Source organism: Babylonia areolata, chromosome 34 (genome assembly GCF_041734735.1).
Source record: "Babylonia areolata isolate BAREFJ2019XMU chromosome 34, ASM4173473v1, whole genome shotgun sequence".
Taxonomy (NCBI): domain Eukaryota; kingdom Metazoa; phylum Mollusca; class Gastropoda; order Neogastropoda; family Buccinidae; genus Babylonia; species Babylonia areolata.
Genome location: NC_134909.1, coordinates 19368488 through 19383880, shown reverse-complemented (window position 1 = coordinate 19383880; position 15393 = coordinate 19368488). Strand labels below are relative to the sequence as shown.

At 47.2% G+C, this 15393-nt stretch overlaps 1 protein-coding gene across 1 annotated transcript in view; it reads right to left on the bottom strand.

Annotated features, from left to right (window-relative positions):
• Positions 1-9389: 9389 nt before the first annotated feature.
• The window catches only part of LOC143277575 (uncharacterized), a 35902-nt gene continuing 29898 nt past the window's right edge, over positions 9390-15393 (bottom strand). Inside the window, exons 6-7 of the mRNA XM_076582454.1 lie at positions 14048-14864; positions 9390-11809 (exon numbers count right to left, since the gene is read on the bottom strand). Of these exons, the coding sequence (XP_076438569.1) occupies positions 10904-11809; positions 14048-14864 (1723 nt within the window). The 3' untranslated portion in view covers positions 9390-10903. The remainder of the gene's footprint in view (positions 11810-14047; positions 14865-15393) is intronic.

The window sequence follows — 15393 nt, the reverse complement described above, 5'->3', positions numbered from 1 at the left end:
CAACGTAGGGTTTCCCTGGGGCTGGCTGATGGAGAACTTCAGTTTTCCTCGTGCTGATGGTAAGGCCGAAGTTCCTGCTGGCAGTGGCAAACTTGTCGACGCTGAGTTGCATGTCAGCTTCAGATCCAGCGTTGAGGGCACAATCATCAGCAAACAAAAAGTCTCTGATGATGTCTGTCATGACCTTCCTTTTTGCTTGAAGCCTTCTGAGGTTAAACAGCTTGCCATCTGTTCGGTACTTTAGGCCGATTCCAACATCGCCATCTCTGAAGGCATCAGTAAGCATTGCAGAGAACATGAGGCTGAACAGCAATGGAGCCAGGACGCAGCCTTGCTTGACACCATTTGTGACAGCAAAAGGAGCAGATGTTTCACCATTGTCCTGGACTCGAGCCTGCATGCCTTCATGGAATTGGCTGACCAAGGAAATAAATTTCCGAGGGCATCCATACTTGGCCATGATCTTCCACAGTCCCTCTCTACTCACGGTGTCGAAGGCCTTAGTGAGGTCGACATAGGTGGAGAACAGATCAGCATTTTGCTCCTGACATTTCTCTTGCAGCTGCCTTGCAGCAAACACCATGTCAGTGGTTCCGCGCTCTTTCCGGAATCCACATTGGCTCTCAGGCAAATGACCTTGGTCAAGGTGTGCTGTGAGGCGGTTAAGTAGGATCCTGGCAAGTATCTTGCCTGCGATGGAGAGCAAGGAAATGCCCCGATGGTTATCACAGGCTTGCCGGTTCCCCTTTCGCTTGTACAAGTGAATGATAGATGCATCTTTGAAATCCTGGGGGATCGTCTCTTCTTTCCACATGAGTGAGTACAGCTGATGAAGCTTCTCAGTCAGCACAGTGCCTCCATCCTTGTAGACCTCTGCTGGTATGTAGTCTGAGCCAGGTGCTTTGCCACTGGATAGCAGACGGATCGCTTTCTGGGTCTCAAGAAGTGTTGGCGGATCGTCCAGTGCTTCGTTGGTGGGGACTTGTGGGAGACGGTCTATGGCTTCATCATTTATGGAGGAAGGGCGATTTAAGACACTGTTGAAGTGCTCAGCCCATCGTTCGAGAATGTTCTCCTTCTCGGTGATCAAGGTATTCCCATCTGCACTGAGGAGGGGGGATGATCCTGAGGATGTGGGGCCGTAGACTTCTTTTAAGGCATCATAGAACCTCTTCATATCGTGCCTGTCAGCATATCCCTGGATCTCATCAGCTTTGTCACTCAGCCACTTATCCTGCATCTGGCGTAACTTTTGCTGAACAGTCCTGCGGATGTCATTGTATGCATCCTTTTTTGATGTGGACTTTGGGTTGCTCAGGTGGGCTTGATGCAGACGACGTTTCTCATCCAGAAGCTGCTTGATTTCATCACAGTTTTCATCAAACCAGTCTTTGTGCTTTCTGGTCATGGGTCCCAGGGTCTCTGAAGCTGTACTATAGATCAGCTCACGCAGGGTCCTCCAGTCAGACTCCACATTCTGGTTGTCCAGAGAGGCGGATTCCAGACGATCTTCCAGCAGCTCCACAAAGGACTGTTTGATGGTGATGCTTTTCAGCTTAGCGATGTTGAGCCGTTTTGGAGCCTTCTGGCCTTGGGGGCGTCTCTTGGGTTGGATTCGAATATTCAGCTTCGAGACTACAAGGCGATGGTCTGTCCAACACTCGGCGCCGCACATGGTCTTTGTCACACGTACATCTTGCCTATCCCTTTTCCTGACGATGACATAATCGATGAGATGCCAATGCTTTGAGCGAGGGTGCATCCATGACGTCCTGTTACGAGTAGGGAGGCAGAAAACTGTGTTGGTTATCAGCAGTTCGTGCTCTGCACAGGTCTGAAGCAAAAGCAATCCATTTGGGTTGCAGTGGCCCACACCGTGCTTTCCAATCACTCCATCCCAGGAGATGTAGTCAGAGCCAACTCTAGCATTGAAGTCCCCAAGAATGATGAGCTTGTCTGCTTTAGGGATGGCAGCAATGACAGAGTGAAGGTCCTTGTAGAACTTTGCCTTCGCTTCATCCGGGTTGGTCATGGTTGGGGCGTAGGCACTGACAATGGTGAGGTGCTTCTGGCCAGATGCCAGTGGGAGTTTCATGGTCATAAGCCTATCGTTGACTCCCTTTGGGATTCCAGCTAGCTTGCTGACAAGTGCTGTTTTTACTGCAAAACCAACGCCAGCCTCACGTCGCTCTTCGCTTCCTCGTCCACTCCAGAAGAAGGTGTAACCAGATCCCCGTTCACAGAGCTCGCCTTCGCCTGCAAGCCGAGTCTCACTCAAGGCTGCGATGTCGATGTTGTATCTGGCGAGTTCGGATGCAACTAGTGCTGTTCTCCTTTGGGGTCTGTCCGCATTATCTCTGTCCAGGAGAGTCCTTATGTTCCAAGCACCAATGGTGAGAGGAACGATCCTTGTTTTTTTCTTTTCTTTCTCTTTGTTTCCACCGCTGATGTAGGGTCCCCGCCAGCCGCGGTATGCTGGCCAGGGTGATATGGAGCAGGCAATTTTTAGGGCACCTTTTCTAGCCCCTTCCTCATGCCAGGGAGGTGAGCAGTGCATTCCTAAAGAGGGCTGCTCAGACGCTCAGACGGCTGCCGAGCTCCATCGCTGCTCCTGTCGACGAAGAACGACCCTATGGCCTGAGCCGCCTGCGTGCAGGTCTGCGGCTGCGACTGCCAGTGTACCCACACCTGTCGTTTCGTCGCTCGCCTGTCGCCACAGGACTTGGGGGTGATGAAATGATGAAGGATGAAAGGTCATTTTGGATGACTGATGACTTGCGCGATGAGTTTGTTTAAAGTGAAGAGGAGTTGCGCAACGTCGACCTCACTCTCTCGTCCGGGTCCACCAATTTCCAGTGGCAAGACTAAGTCGAGACGACTGGAGGATGAGCACGGATGCAGTGGATGACCAAGATATCCTTTCGGTGTCTCATCTTGCTCTCTGCACTCCACAGTGCGTTGCTGTAACCGCCTTCCTCTCCGTTGAACCGATAGGTTTCTTCCGCAGATTCTGCCGGATCCAGACTTCGCATACATGGGTAGACACACCCCAGGGGCCAACTGCGTGTGGCATGCACACAGCACAGTGGAGCTAGATGGCCGTCGGTGGCTCTCCTGAGCCGACGCCCTTTTATGGATCTCTATAAGGGTGTCTAGCCACCCGCTTCACCAGTCCCAGAAGGGAGCGGTGGAAGTGCCGGTTTAGTCGTCGGCAACCCGACCCTGAACAGGTTGTACTGGATTACAGGTTACCAGTAGCAGATCTAATGACCTGACCTGACCTCGTTCTCACAGACACGCACCCATGGACGCAACACACTGAAACACGTACAGTTTGCAGCGAACACACACACACACACACACACACACACACACACACACACACAGAGAAGCACGCACACACACATACACACACACACACACACACACACACTCACGCAGAGGGGCGCGCGCGCACACACACGCACGCACGCACACAAACACACACACACACAGAGGCACGCACACACACATACACACACACACACACACACACACACACACACACACACGCACACACACACACACACATACAGAGGCACGCACACACACACACACACACACACACGCACACACGCAAGCACACACGAGTGCGCGCGCACACACACACACACACACACACACACACACATACAAATAGGCACTAAGACACACCTGCACATGCCTACACGTGCAAGCACACACAGTACCACATACTTACAAACCAACACGAAGACACAGACACACGGACACACACATACACACACACACACACACACACACACACACACACACACACACACACACACACACACTATCCTAAAACCAAGTGATTTATTCAATTGTGATGACTGTCAAAAAACACTCGCCAAAATTTTGATACGTATTTCGTCACATGCGCATCAGATGACCGTTTCTTTCTTTCTTTGTTTCTTGTTCCTTATTGTGTCTATTAATCCTGTACTGAATGGTTGTATGACAATAAATGATGTCGAGTCGAGTCACACACACACACACACACACACTCTCTCTCTCTCTCTCTCTCTCTCTCTCTCTCGTCTACTATCACTGATAGTGAAAAGACGCTAAACTAAAGAACGAACACACACACACACACACACACACACACACACACACACACACACACACACTCACACACACACACACACACACACACACACACACACACACACACACACACACACAGTTGTAGAAAAACACACTGATGCACACATGTTTTCTGTCTGGCTGTCTGTCTGTGTTCTCTCTCTCTCTCTCTCTCTCTCTCTCTCTCTTCCTCCCTCTGTCTGTCTGTCTGTCTGTCTGTCTGTCTCTCACTTCCTCTCTCTCTCTCATTCTCTCTGCTTCTCCTTCTCTGCCTCACCCCCACTCCCTCTGTGTGTGTTTGTCTCTCTCTCTCTCTCTCTCACTCTCTCTCTCTCTCTCTCTCTCTCTCTTCCTCCCTCCATCTGTCTGTCTGTCTGTCTGTCTGTCTCTTCCTCCCTCTGTCTCTCTCTCTCTCTCTTCCTCCCTCTGTGTGTGCTCTTTCTCTCTCTCTCTCTCCATCACCCCAAGTCATTGTTCGTTCCCCCACCCACCTTCTCTCTCCTCCATCCACCCCCCCCCTCCACCCCTCCCCCCCCCCTAACCACCCCCCCGCTAACACCCCCCCCCCCCCCCCCCCCCCCCCGCTCCTCCCTCCGTCATCCACTGACCGCTTCATACTTGATACTTTATTCTTCTTCTACTTCTTCGTCGTCATACAACCACCACAGATCGTGATGACCCTTTTGACTCCCTGATCTTTCACCATTCATGATTTTACTATGGGGTACGTACCCTCCCGTTATACCCCCCCTTCCTTGCCTCACCCACCCCCCACCCCACCTCCCACCCTCCCCCTAGCCTCCCCTCCTTCCGCATGACACGACACAATAAGGGCAATCATCATCTCACAATCATACCACAATCATCCCACCACCATCATCACACGAGCGCATCAATTGGTCATTATCTGTAGTTACTGTTGTTGTAATAACCGTTTTAAATGGGCCGGTGAGTTGAAAGGTTAGTTTTGAAGCCATTTCTGAAAGAGATTTGGAGACTGAATTAAGAGAGAGAGAGAGAGAGAGTGTGTGTGTGTGTGTGTGTGTGTGTGAGAGAGAGAGAGAGAGAGAGAGAGAGAGAGAGAGAAAGAGAGAGTGAGAGTGTGTGTGTATGTAAGAGTGAGAGAGAGCGTGTGAGAGAGAGAGAGAGAGAGAGAGAGAGAGAGACAGAGGGAGAGAGGGAGAGAGAAAGACAGAGACAGACAGACAGACAGACAGAGACAGAGACAGGGAGAGAGACACACAGACAGGGGGTGGGGGGGGGTGGATTGGAGTTGGAGCGAAAACGCACGCCAGCGATTTTTTGCTTGTTTCTTTATTTTAGCGAGCTAGTTAATGTTGATCACTGCCAAAATCATAGAAACGCAGATCACTGCTCGCGTTAAGTATTTTAACCGTGAAAATGAAAACAGGTGTTACAGAACATCATGTGCAAGGTTGCAGAATGGTTAAGACGCTTATTCGCCACTTCAGTGTCCGTGACGGTCTGGGTTCGAGTTCGAATTCCGCTATCGCCCTTTCTCCAACATTTTGACTGGGAAATTAAAACTAAGCGTCTTGTCGTTCGGATGAGACGATAAACCGAGGTCCCGTGTGCAGCACGCACTTGGCGCACTGAAAAAGAACCCATGACAACGAATGTGTTTTCCTCTGGCAAAATTATGAATTATATATATATATATATATATATATATATATATATATATATATATATATATATATATATATACATTTATTTGCGTATTTATCATCATTGTTGTCTTCTTTTTTATTATTATTATTATTATTTATCTATTTGTTTATCTTATTTTATTTTATTTTTTAATTATATTATTATTATTTATTTTTTACATTATTTATTTTATTTTATTTTATTTCATTTTTTCTCTCAATGCCTGACAAAGCGCGTTGGGTTACGCTGCTGGTCAGGCATCTGCTTGGCAGATGTGGTGTAACGTATATGGATTTGTCCGAACGCAGTGACGCCTCCTTGAGCTACTAAAACTGAAACTGAAAAAGAAATCAACTCTGATACACAGAAATACATTATATATGCATGCACTCAAGGCCTGACTAAGCGCGTTGGGTTATGCTTCGTGTACAGGCTTTAGCTTAGCAGATGTGGTGTAGCGTATATGGATTTTTCCGAACGCAGCGACGCCTTCCTTGAGAAATTTAAACCGAAACAGAAGATTACGAGGAACAAGCAAAGTGGTTTTTCCTCTCCAACCTTGTCTTTCATCAGTATGGCGAGTTCCAGTTAACACACCGATCATTAGTGTATGTGACTCTAAACTAGCATTCCAATCTTGTTTAACTCACTCAGTACGGCCAGTCCTCTCTTCTCCTCTACACAGACACATCGAATGACCCAGCCTTTACCTTCCGTCGTCAGAATTGTGGTATTCTTTGTCAACATTCACCTCTTCAGTATAAGAGCCTTCCGCTTGCAATATTTTGATGGTGGTAATTGGGGAGAAACGCTGTTAACGTCGTCTCTTTCGCCGTTCGTATGGAGAGAGTTAAAACAATCGATAAGTCTCTGGGTTTTTTGTTGTTGCTGTTGTTGTTGTTGTTTGTTTTTTTGTGTGCTTTTTTTTTGGGGGGGGAGGGGGGTTGTTTTGTTTTTTTCTCAAGGCCTGACTAAGCGCGTTGGGTTACGCTGCTGGTCAGGCATCTGCTTGGCAGATGTGGTATAGCGTATAATTATAAATGTATTTGTCCGAACGCAGTGACGCCTCCTTGAGCTACTGAAACTGAAACACACACACACACACACACACACACACATATGCACATACACACACTTTTTTTTCACATGAAAAGATTTTATTCTTTTAACTCATGCATGGTTTCATTCAAGACAATATAAATGTGTGCGGTGATAGTGAGTGCAAATGCACTTTTCATTCACGTCATGCAAAGTTCAGAGCTTTCAGTGCAAGACCTCTTTCGGGTCATACAGTCACACTTACAGTTCAAAACTAAAATAAGCTAAACTCAAAAGAAATGTGCACACAACTTCAAACTTTTTCATAAATAGCCCATTACATACAAACAGAATTTAATAAATAAAATCAACTTGAATTGTAAAGTCAGAGATGAGAAAGACAAAATCCTGACTCACAAACCACAGAGCGTTCTAAGCGTGTTGGGTTACGCTGCTGGTCAGGCATCTGCTTGGCAGATGTGGTGTAGCGAATATGGATTTGTCCAAACGCAGTGACGTCTCCTTGAGCTACTGAAACTGAAACTGAAAACAGAGCGACCACATTTTGCGGACAACCCTGTGTTCAAGCTCACATCACCCACACACCATGATCATGTTCAAATAGGTTTATTGGTGTGTTTTTTGACACATCATGTTCAAACAGGTTTATTGGTGTGTGTTTTGACACATCATGTTCAAATAGGTTTATTGGTGTGTGTTTTGACACATCATGTTCAAATAGGTTTATTGGTGTGTTTTTTGACATATCATGTTCAAATAGGTTTATTGGTGTGTCTTTTGACACATCATGTTCAAATAGGTTTATTGGTGTGTTTTTTGACACATCATGTTCAAACAGGTTTATTGGTGTGTTTTTTGACACATCATGTTCAAATAGATTTATTGGTGTGTTTTTTGACACATCATGTTCAAATAGGTTTATTGGTGTGTGTTTTGACACATCATGTTCAAACAGGTTTATTGGTGTGTGTTTTGACACATCATGTTCAAATAGGTTTATTGGTGTGTGTTTTGACACATCATGTTCAAATAGGTTTATTGGTGTGTGTTTTGACACATCATGTTCAAATAGGTTTATTGGTGTGTGTTTTGACACATCATGTTCAAATAGGTTTATTGGTGTGTGTTTTGACACATCATGTTCAAATAGGTTTATTGGTGTGTGTTTTGACACATCATGTTCAAATAGATTTATTGGTGTGTTTTTAGATGTTTGTTTTTTTTTAATTCATTTATTTCCATTTACACTGGAATGAAGACTTTTGATTATTAAAAATAGAATTATCAAAAGACAGAGGGAAAAGTCTTGCAGTCCTATTGTGTGCTATGACTTGTGTGTGTGCGTGCGCGTGTGCTTGTGTGTATTGTGTGTGTGTGTGGGGGGGGGGGTGAAGGTGACGGGAAGGGTGGTGGGTGGGGCAGGGGGGGGGGGTGTAGGGGGATGAATAATTCTTGATAATGTTTGGTATCTTGTGTTCAATTTTTCCTTTTTGATATTTACATGTGTTCTATTTGTAAATGCCTTGGGCTTATTTTCAAGATTAGGCGTAAATGCTCATTGTAACAATAATAATTACGTCCTTTCAGTTTTCACCACGTTTTTTTGTTGTTTTTTTTGTTTTGCTTTTTTTTTGTTCACTGAACAAGCAGTTTTCTGTATGACGGCTGCGTATGACTGTAGGCTGATGAAGAAAAACACTCTGGGTTTGTTTGTTTTTTTATCTGTGTTTGTTGGCTCAACTCCCCAGTAACTCTTTTTTTTTTTCTTTTTTTTTTTTGCATGTATTCTTTACTTGTATGGCCAGTTTTAGCCCATTGTTAAAGATGAATATCACCCATCCAATGCTATGCCTGCAGATGACAGCACAAACACATGGTTGAAGATAAAATTTGACAAAAAACAAGAACGCCAGAGAATCGACAGACAGACAGAAAATACCAAAAAAAACTTAGCCGTATGGAGAACACAGGAACAGGAGTCATAATGGCTGCCGGAAAAAGAGGGTGCTAGCCAGCGGGACAAAGGGGAGGTTACCTACTTCCGGGAGGTTATCGGCCGTAGTTTCGTTTTCTCCACATAGGCGGATAGTAGTTTGCACAGGACAGGAATGTCAGACCCCTGCCGGAGTCTGCACTAGTTGGGTCACGGTTAAGTATGTGTAATTAAACACATGTTGATGGTTCTATTCTCACACCCAATGCTATACCTTCAGATGAGAGCACAAACACATGTTGATGATTCCACGTCTCATACAGTATCAGTATCAGCAGCTCAAGGAGGCATCACTGTGTTCGGACAAATCCATATACGCTACACCACATCTGCCAAGCAGATGCCTGACCAGCAGCGTAACCAAACGCGCTTAGTCAGACCTTGAAAAAAAAAAGTAACTAAATAAATAAATAATAGATAAATACATTTAAAAAAAAAATAATAATAATATTTATAGGGCGCAAAAACTTAAGTCAACTGTAAGCGTACAAAAAAAAAAAGTAATAATAATAATTAAAAAATAAATGAATAAATAAATGCTATACCTTCAGATGAGAGCATAACATATGCTGATAGTAGAATGTTACACACCCAATGCAATAACTGCAGATGAGAGCACAAACACATGCTGATGGTACCAGCCGCTGTGGCGAAGTGGTTAGCGTCGCGGACTGATGGCTGGGAGGACGCAGGTTCGAATCCCAGCAGAGGTGGGTTTTTCGGCAGGTGGCCAGCTCCTACCCAGAGCTGAGTGTGCTGTGGGCTTAAATGGGGAGACTGGGACTACACAGTTGAGTGTCAAGAGTCATCTACTTCAAGGTGCGTCTTTGGGTGTGTTGCTCTAATTACCTGACCAACACTGCAAGTGTCTATATCTCTCGGGCCTGGTTAACGCCAGGACATCATTATGACAGGAAGCGTAGAGTACAGCCTTGTCACGCAGTCCCAAACCAAAATGGACCTCCATAGCAACACTGTCATCATCATTGTCATCCTCCTCCTCCTTCATCATCATCAATATAAACAAAACAGTCTCAAATTCTGTGGCCTTACATGCCCTACTCCCATGGTGACCTCAGTTTTGATACCCCTCCACTTCTGTGCTTGGGATGAGTCCTGTCACTGTCTTCAGTGTCAGCAGATTCATGGTGGACTGTTGTTTGAGGGATGTGGTGGCGGTCTGGACACTGGGAGGGACGCTCGCTCAGTCTGGCTCCACGACTAAGCCATTATTGTCGCTAGTATGGGGCTTAGTAGGTGGTGTCCTAAGTACGTTGAATCAGAACAGGCACCACTGAACACCACCGAAGTGACTCAGCAGCAGTGCAGGGTCTCCTCTGGTGTGTGGCCTCCTGGCGACCTAACATCAATGGTTCCCTGCAGACTGCCGACGCTGGAACTGTGACGGACGAACTCGGGTGTGGCCATGTATGGGGGAATCTAAATGAGTGGCGTGGGAGTAATGCCACTGAAATGGTGCAGATGATAGGGCAGCAAAAAAAAACAACAACAACAACAACAACAAAAACCCACATGTTGATGGTTCCATGTTCATACACAATGCTATACCATCAGATGACAGCATAATACATACTGATAGTAGAATGTCACACACCCAATGCAATACTTGCAGATGAGAGCACAGAGACATGTTGATGGTTCCGTGTTCATACACAATGCTAAACCTGCAGATGAGAACACAAACACATGCTGATGGTACCATGTCACACACCCAAAGCTATACCTTCAGATGAGATCACAAAGACATGCTGATGGTACCATGTCACACACCCAAAGCTATACCTTCAGATGAGATCACAAAGACATGCTGATGGTACCATGTCACACACCCAAAGCTATACCTTCAGATGAGATCACAAAGACATGCTGATGGTACCATGTCACACACCCAATGCTATACCTGAAAATAAGAACACAAACACATGCTGATGGTACCACACATGTCCCACACCCAACAATGCTACGCCTCCAGGTGAGAGCAAGATCTGGAGAAGGAGCGAGAGACTGAAGGCACACATCCGCTGGGGACAGTGGTCAGGTGTGCAGCACAGGAAAACACCACTCCACCCCACTGACAAAAGCTGCCCCTTCTGTCCCTGCCTGCTGCTGCTGCTGCTGCTGCTGCTGCTGCTCTTGTAGTTGCTGCTGCTGATGTAGTTGATGTTGCTGCTGCAGATGTTGCTGAAGGTGTTGCACAGGTTGCTCCTTGAGCTTGACGGCGACCTGCTGCGGGGTCTGTGGAGCTTGGTGCTGGTAGAGTGCCTGTGTGGCCAGCATGTTGCAGCCAGCCAGGGAAAAGGCAGCGACCTCCTGCCCTGACCTTGACCCTGACGACATACTGACCTCCTGCCCTGACCTTGACCCTGATGATATACTGACCTCCTGACCTGACACTGACACCATGCTGACCTCCTTCCCCGACCTTGATGATATACCGCCCTCCTGCCCTGACCCTGACAACACGCTGACCTCCTGCCCTGACCTTGACCCCGACGACAAACTGACCACACTGACGGTTGGGGGAGGGGCAGCAGCACCAGCGACAGCAGTAAAAGCGCCACCAGACGACGACTGGACGCGAGCGGACGCCTCCAAGGAAGGCGCGGCGCCCGTCTTGCGCCGCCCACCACCCCAAACCCCACCACTCAAACCCCCCCCTCCACAGGTATTGTTGCGGCGGTGCTTCCACAGGGTGGAGTGGTCGCTGAAGGCGGCGCAGCACCTGTCGCACCTGTAGGGCCGCTCCCCTGTGTGCTTGCTGCGGGTGTGGGTCTTGAGTGACCCCGGCTGGGAGAAGGCGGCGGTGCAGTAGGAGCAGCGGTAGGGTCTCTGGCCCGTGTGCTTCAGCACGTGGCGCGACAGGTTGCTGGACGCCGCGAAGGCCATGGGGCAGTGCGGGCACTTAAAGGGCCGCTCCCCCGTGTGCTTCCGCACGTGGACCTGAAACACACACACGCACGCGCATGTGCGCACATACATACACACACACACACACACATAAATACACGTACACATGCATGCACATGCACACACACACACACACACACACATGCATACACACACACACATACACACATTTATTTTGATCATTGCCACTTTGGCTGAAATATTATGACCTACAAAATCCTCGTAGGTAACCTGTTGCAGTTCATGATTATCTGATAGGTAGGTAGGATAGATAGATAGATAGATGCATACATACATACATACATAGCAATTTTTCTTTTTTTAGATAAACAATGAATTTGCTTGCTTGTTCAACTCAACACATATCAAGTTATTCTTTATTTCTATATCAATTCATGAAGAAAAATATCCAGATCAATTGATATTTCAACCATACATGTACAGTAGGAAGAAAAGACTGCTCTCTTTGTCTGCTGTTCTGCCTTTAGAGAAGTCGTGTCACTTAAAAACACCAAATTGTCGCTTCAACTGTCCCAGATTTTTTTTGTCCTATTTCCCCAATGGAAACAAACAGGAAATGTTTGGCAACAAGAACACCTTTCCTTCCTTTTTCTTTCTCTCAGTCAGTCTTTAACTTCATGCATACTTCACAAGACATTAAGAATCATGGCCTTTTACCTTCTCTAAGCACACCACCACACAGTAAACAGAACACTAGGACTCCCGAGCCACATCAGCTAAACGTACATTTTATCTACAAAGCATACAAACTCTTGGGCCTACCTGCAACACGGTGTAAGCTGCTACAATTAAACTGATTGGTCAACTCAATGCTGTTTCAATGTAAACATGCACGCGATTAGCTGAGCATCACCACGTGAGACCAAGGTTAATAGTGACTGCCCTTGCCTCATGATCCGATAGGTCTGGAGCGTCTGGGTAATATTACGACAGGAAAGCATGTGTGACCATGCTATGTAGTCGAAAAAGCACTCGTCTGAACAATTTTGACGTTGGCGTAACATCAGAACAAACTGTGAGCTAGCGTAACAAAATACAGCAAAATTGTAACAGCTGGCATCTCTGAAAATATCAACACTTAACACTTTATTTACAGTCGATACATCAACAATATCTTACAGTCAACACATCAACAACTTACACTTTCGTTAATCAACATATCAACAACAGTGTACTGTCAACACATCAACACCTTACAGTCAACACAACACATCATCAACACATTTACTATAAACACAATGACACCTTACAGTCAACGCATCAACACTTTTGACAAAATACATCAACACCTTTCACTTACAGTAAACATATCATCAACACCTTACTGTCAACACATCAACACTTTAGACAAAATACATCAACACCTTTCACTTACAGTAAACATATCATCAACACCTTACTATCAACACATCAACACTTTAGACAAAATACATCAACACCTTTCACTTACAGTAAACATATCGTCAACACCTTACAGTCAATGCATCAACACCTTACAGTCAAAGCATCAACACTTTACCGTCAACACATCAACACCTGACAATTAACACATCAACACCCCTGTTCTTGTTCTTGTTGCTTATAGACCATCCAACCGCACAGGGCCATATCAGGACTGTCAAACCAAAGAAATGCTCAACTGCGTCAACACAAAACTGTCACATCATCGACGTGGAGTGATGGCCTAGAGGTAACGCGTCCACCTAGGAAGCGAGAGAATCTGAGGGCGCTGGTTCGAATCACGGCTCAACCGCCAATATTTTCTCCCCCTCCACTAGACCTTGAGTGGTGGTCTGGACGCTAGTCATTCGGATGAGACGATAAACCGAGGTCCCGTGTGCAGCACATAAAAGAACCCACGGCAACAAAAGGGTTGTTCCTGGCAAAATTCTGTAGAAAAATCCACTTCGATAGGAAAAACAAATAAAACTGCACGCAGGAAAAAAATACAAAAAAAAAGGGTGGCGCTGTAGTGTAGCGACGCGCTCTCCCTGGGAAGAGCAGCCCGAATTTCACACAGAGAAATCTGCTGTGATAAAAAGGAATACAAATACAAATACACCCTATGGCAAACACATCAACAACAAGTTATAACACTAAACACATCAACGCATTACAGTAACAAACACGTTTTCACTCAAGACACACCCAAGACCACACAAAGGCCCCACCACCAACCCAGGCAGCCAGGAGGACAGACAGACAGACAGACCAGGTCCGCAGCCACGGCCGCGGCCGCACAAGACTGACCTTGAGAGCGATGGACTGCGAGAAGCCCCGGCCGCACACCTGGCAGGTGAAGGGCTTCTCCCCGCTGTGCGTGCGCAGGTGGGTCTTGAGGTTGCAGCTGAGGGAGAAGGCCAGCGGGCAGTGGGGGCAGTTGAAGGGCATGGGCCCCATGTGCTGCAGCAGGTGCTTGCGCACGTCCCCGCCGTTGAGCACCACCAGGTGGCAGTGCCGGCAGCGGTGGGCCCCCTCGGCCGTGCGGGCAAACAGGTGCTCCTGCAGGGCCTGGCGGTACGGGAAGGCCAGCTGGCACACCGCGCACCGGTAAGGCTGCTGCACCGCACCACCGCCACCACCACCACCACCGCCTCCGTCTCTGCCTCTTCCGCCTCCTGACCGCCGCCTGGTGTTGGTGCTGGTGGTGGTGGTGGTGGTGGTGGATGAGGAAGAGTGGGGGTGGGGAGGGGGCGGTGCCACCTGCGTGCCACATTTCTGGCAGGTGCTGCTCCCCCCTTCCTCCTTCTTCCCCTTCCTCAGCCCTCTCCTCCCTCCAGCCTTGCTCTGGGGGGGCGAGACGCTTTCTGCCTGGCTTCCCGACAGTGGGGGGGACTGGGACACCGCAGCCGAAGCGCAGTCTGACGACAGGGTGACCCTGAAGGTTGCTGGGGTCACAGAGGTCAGAGGCCCACTGGGGGCGGCGGTGGGCGTGGTGGAGGGTGAGGTGTGGCCCCTCTGCACACACTTGGAGCAGTAGAGGGATGGCATGGAGGGGCAGTTAACACAACGCATCACAGAGTGTGACGTCTCCACACAGCGTGTCATGGACTGCGTCGTCTCGTAACTGAAACAGACAAGAGGGTAAACATGGAAGGACAGTTGGCACAGTGTGTCTTGGGTTGTGACGCCTCAACACGGTGCGTCATGGACTGCGTCGTCCCATAACTGAAACAGATGATTAAGATTGAACTGATTCTCTGATCAAAAACATATTTCACCGACACGGGGGTGCGGCCTTTTCTTGTCCGCACCCAGCCTCACTCATATCTTCTCTATAGAGGGACACCAAAAATTCAATACAAATAACCACAACAATCCCTTTAAACTTAAAGCAGCTGAAACAAAATAAAATCACATCCAGTACAACACCAAATACAGTCACTAAGCACAGTTTCACGTGCACAAAAAAAAATCATCCTCTGCACATTACTTGGAAAACTGAACCATATGCTGGGCAAAGAGAAAATTCACATCACCATCCAAAATTATCATATTTCAAATAGCTCCTGCTTTTACACACCTGACACAGTCTTCATCCCACACTGACCAATGTGTGAATGGAATGGTGGTTTAAAAATGGAAGGCAACAGAAA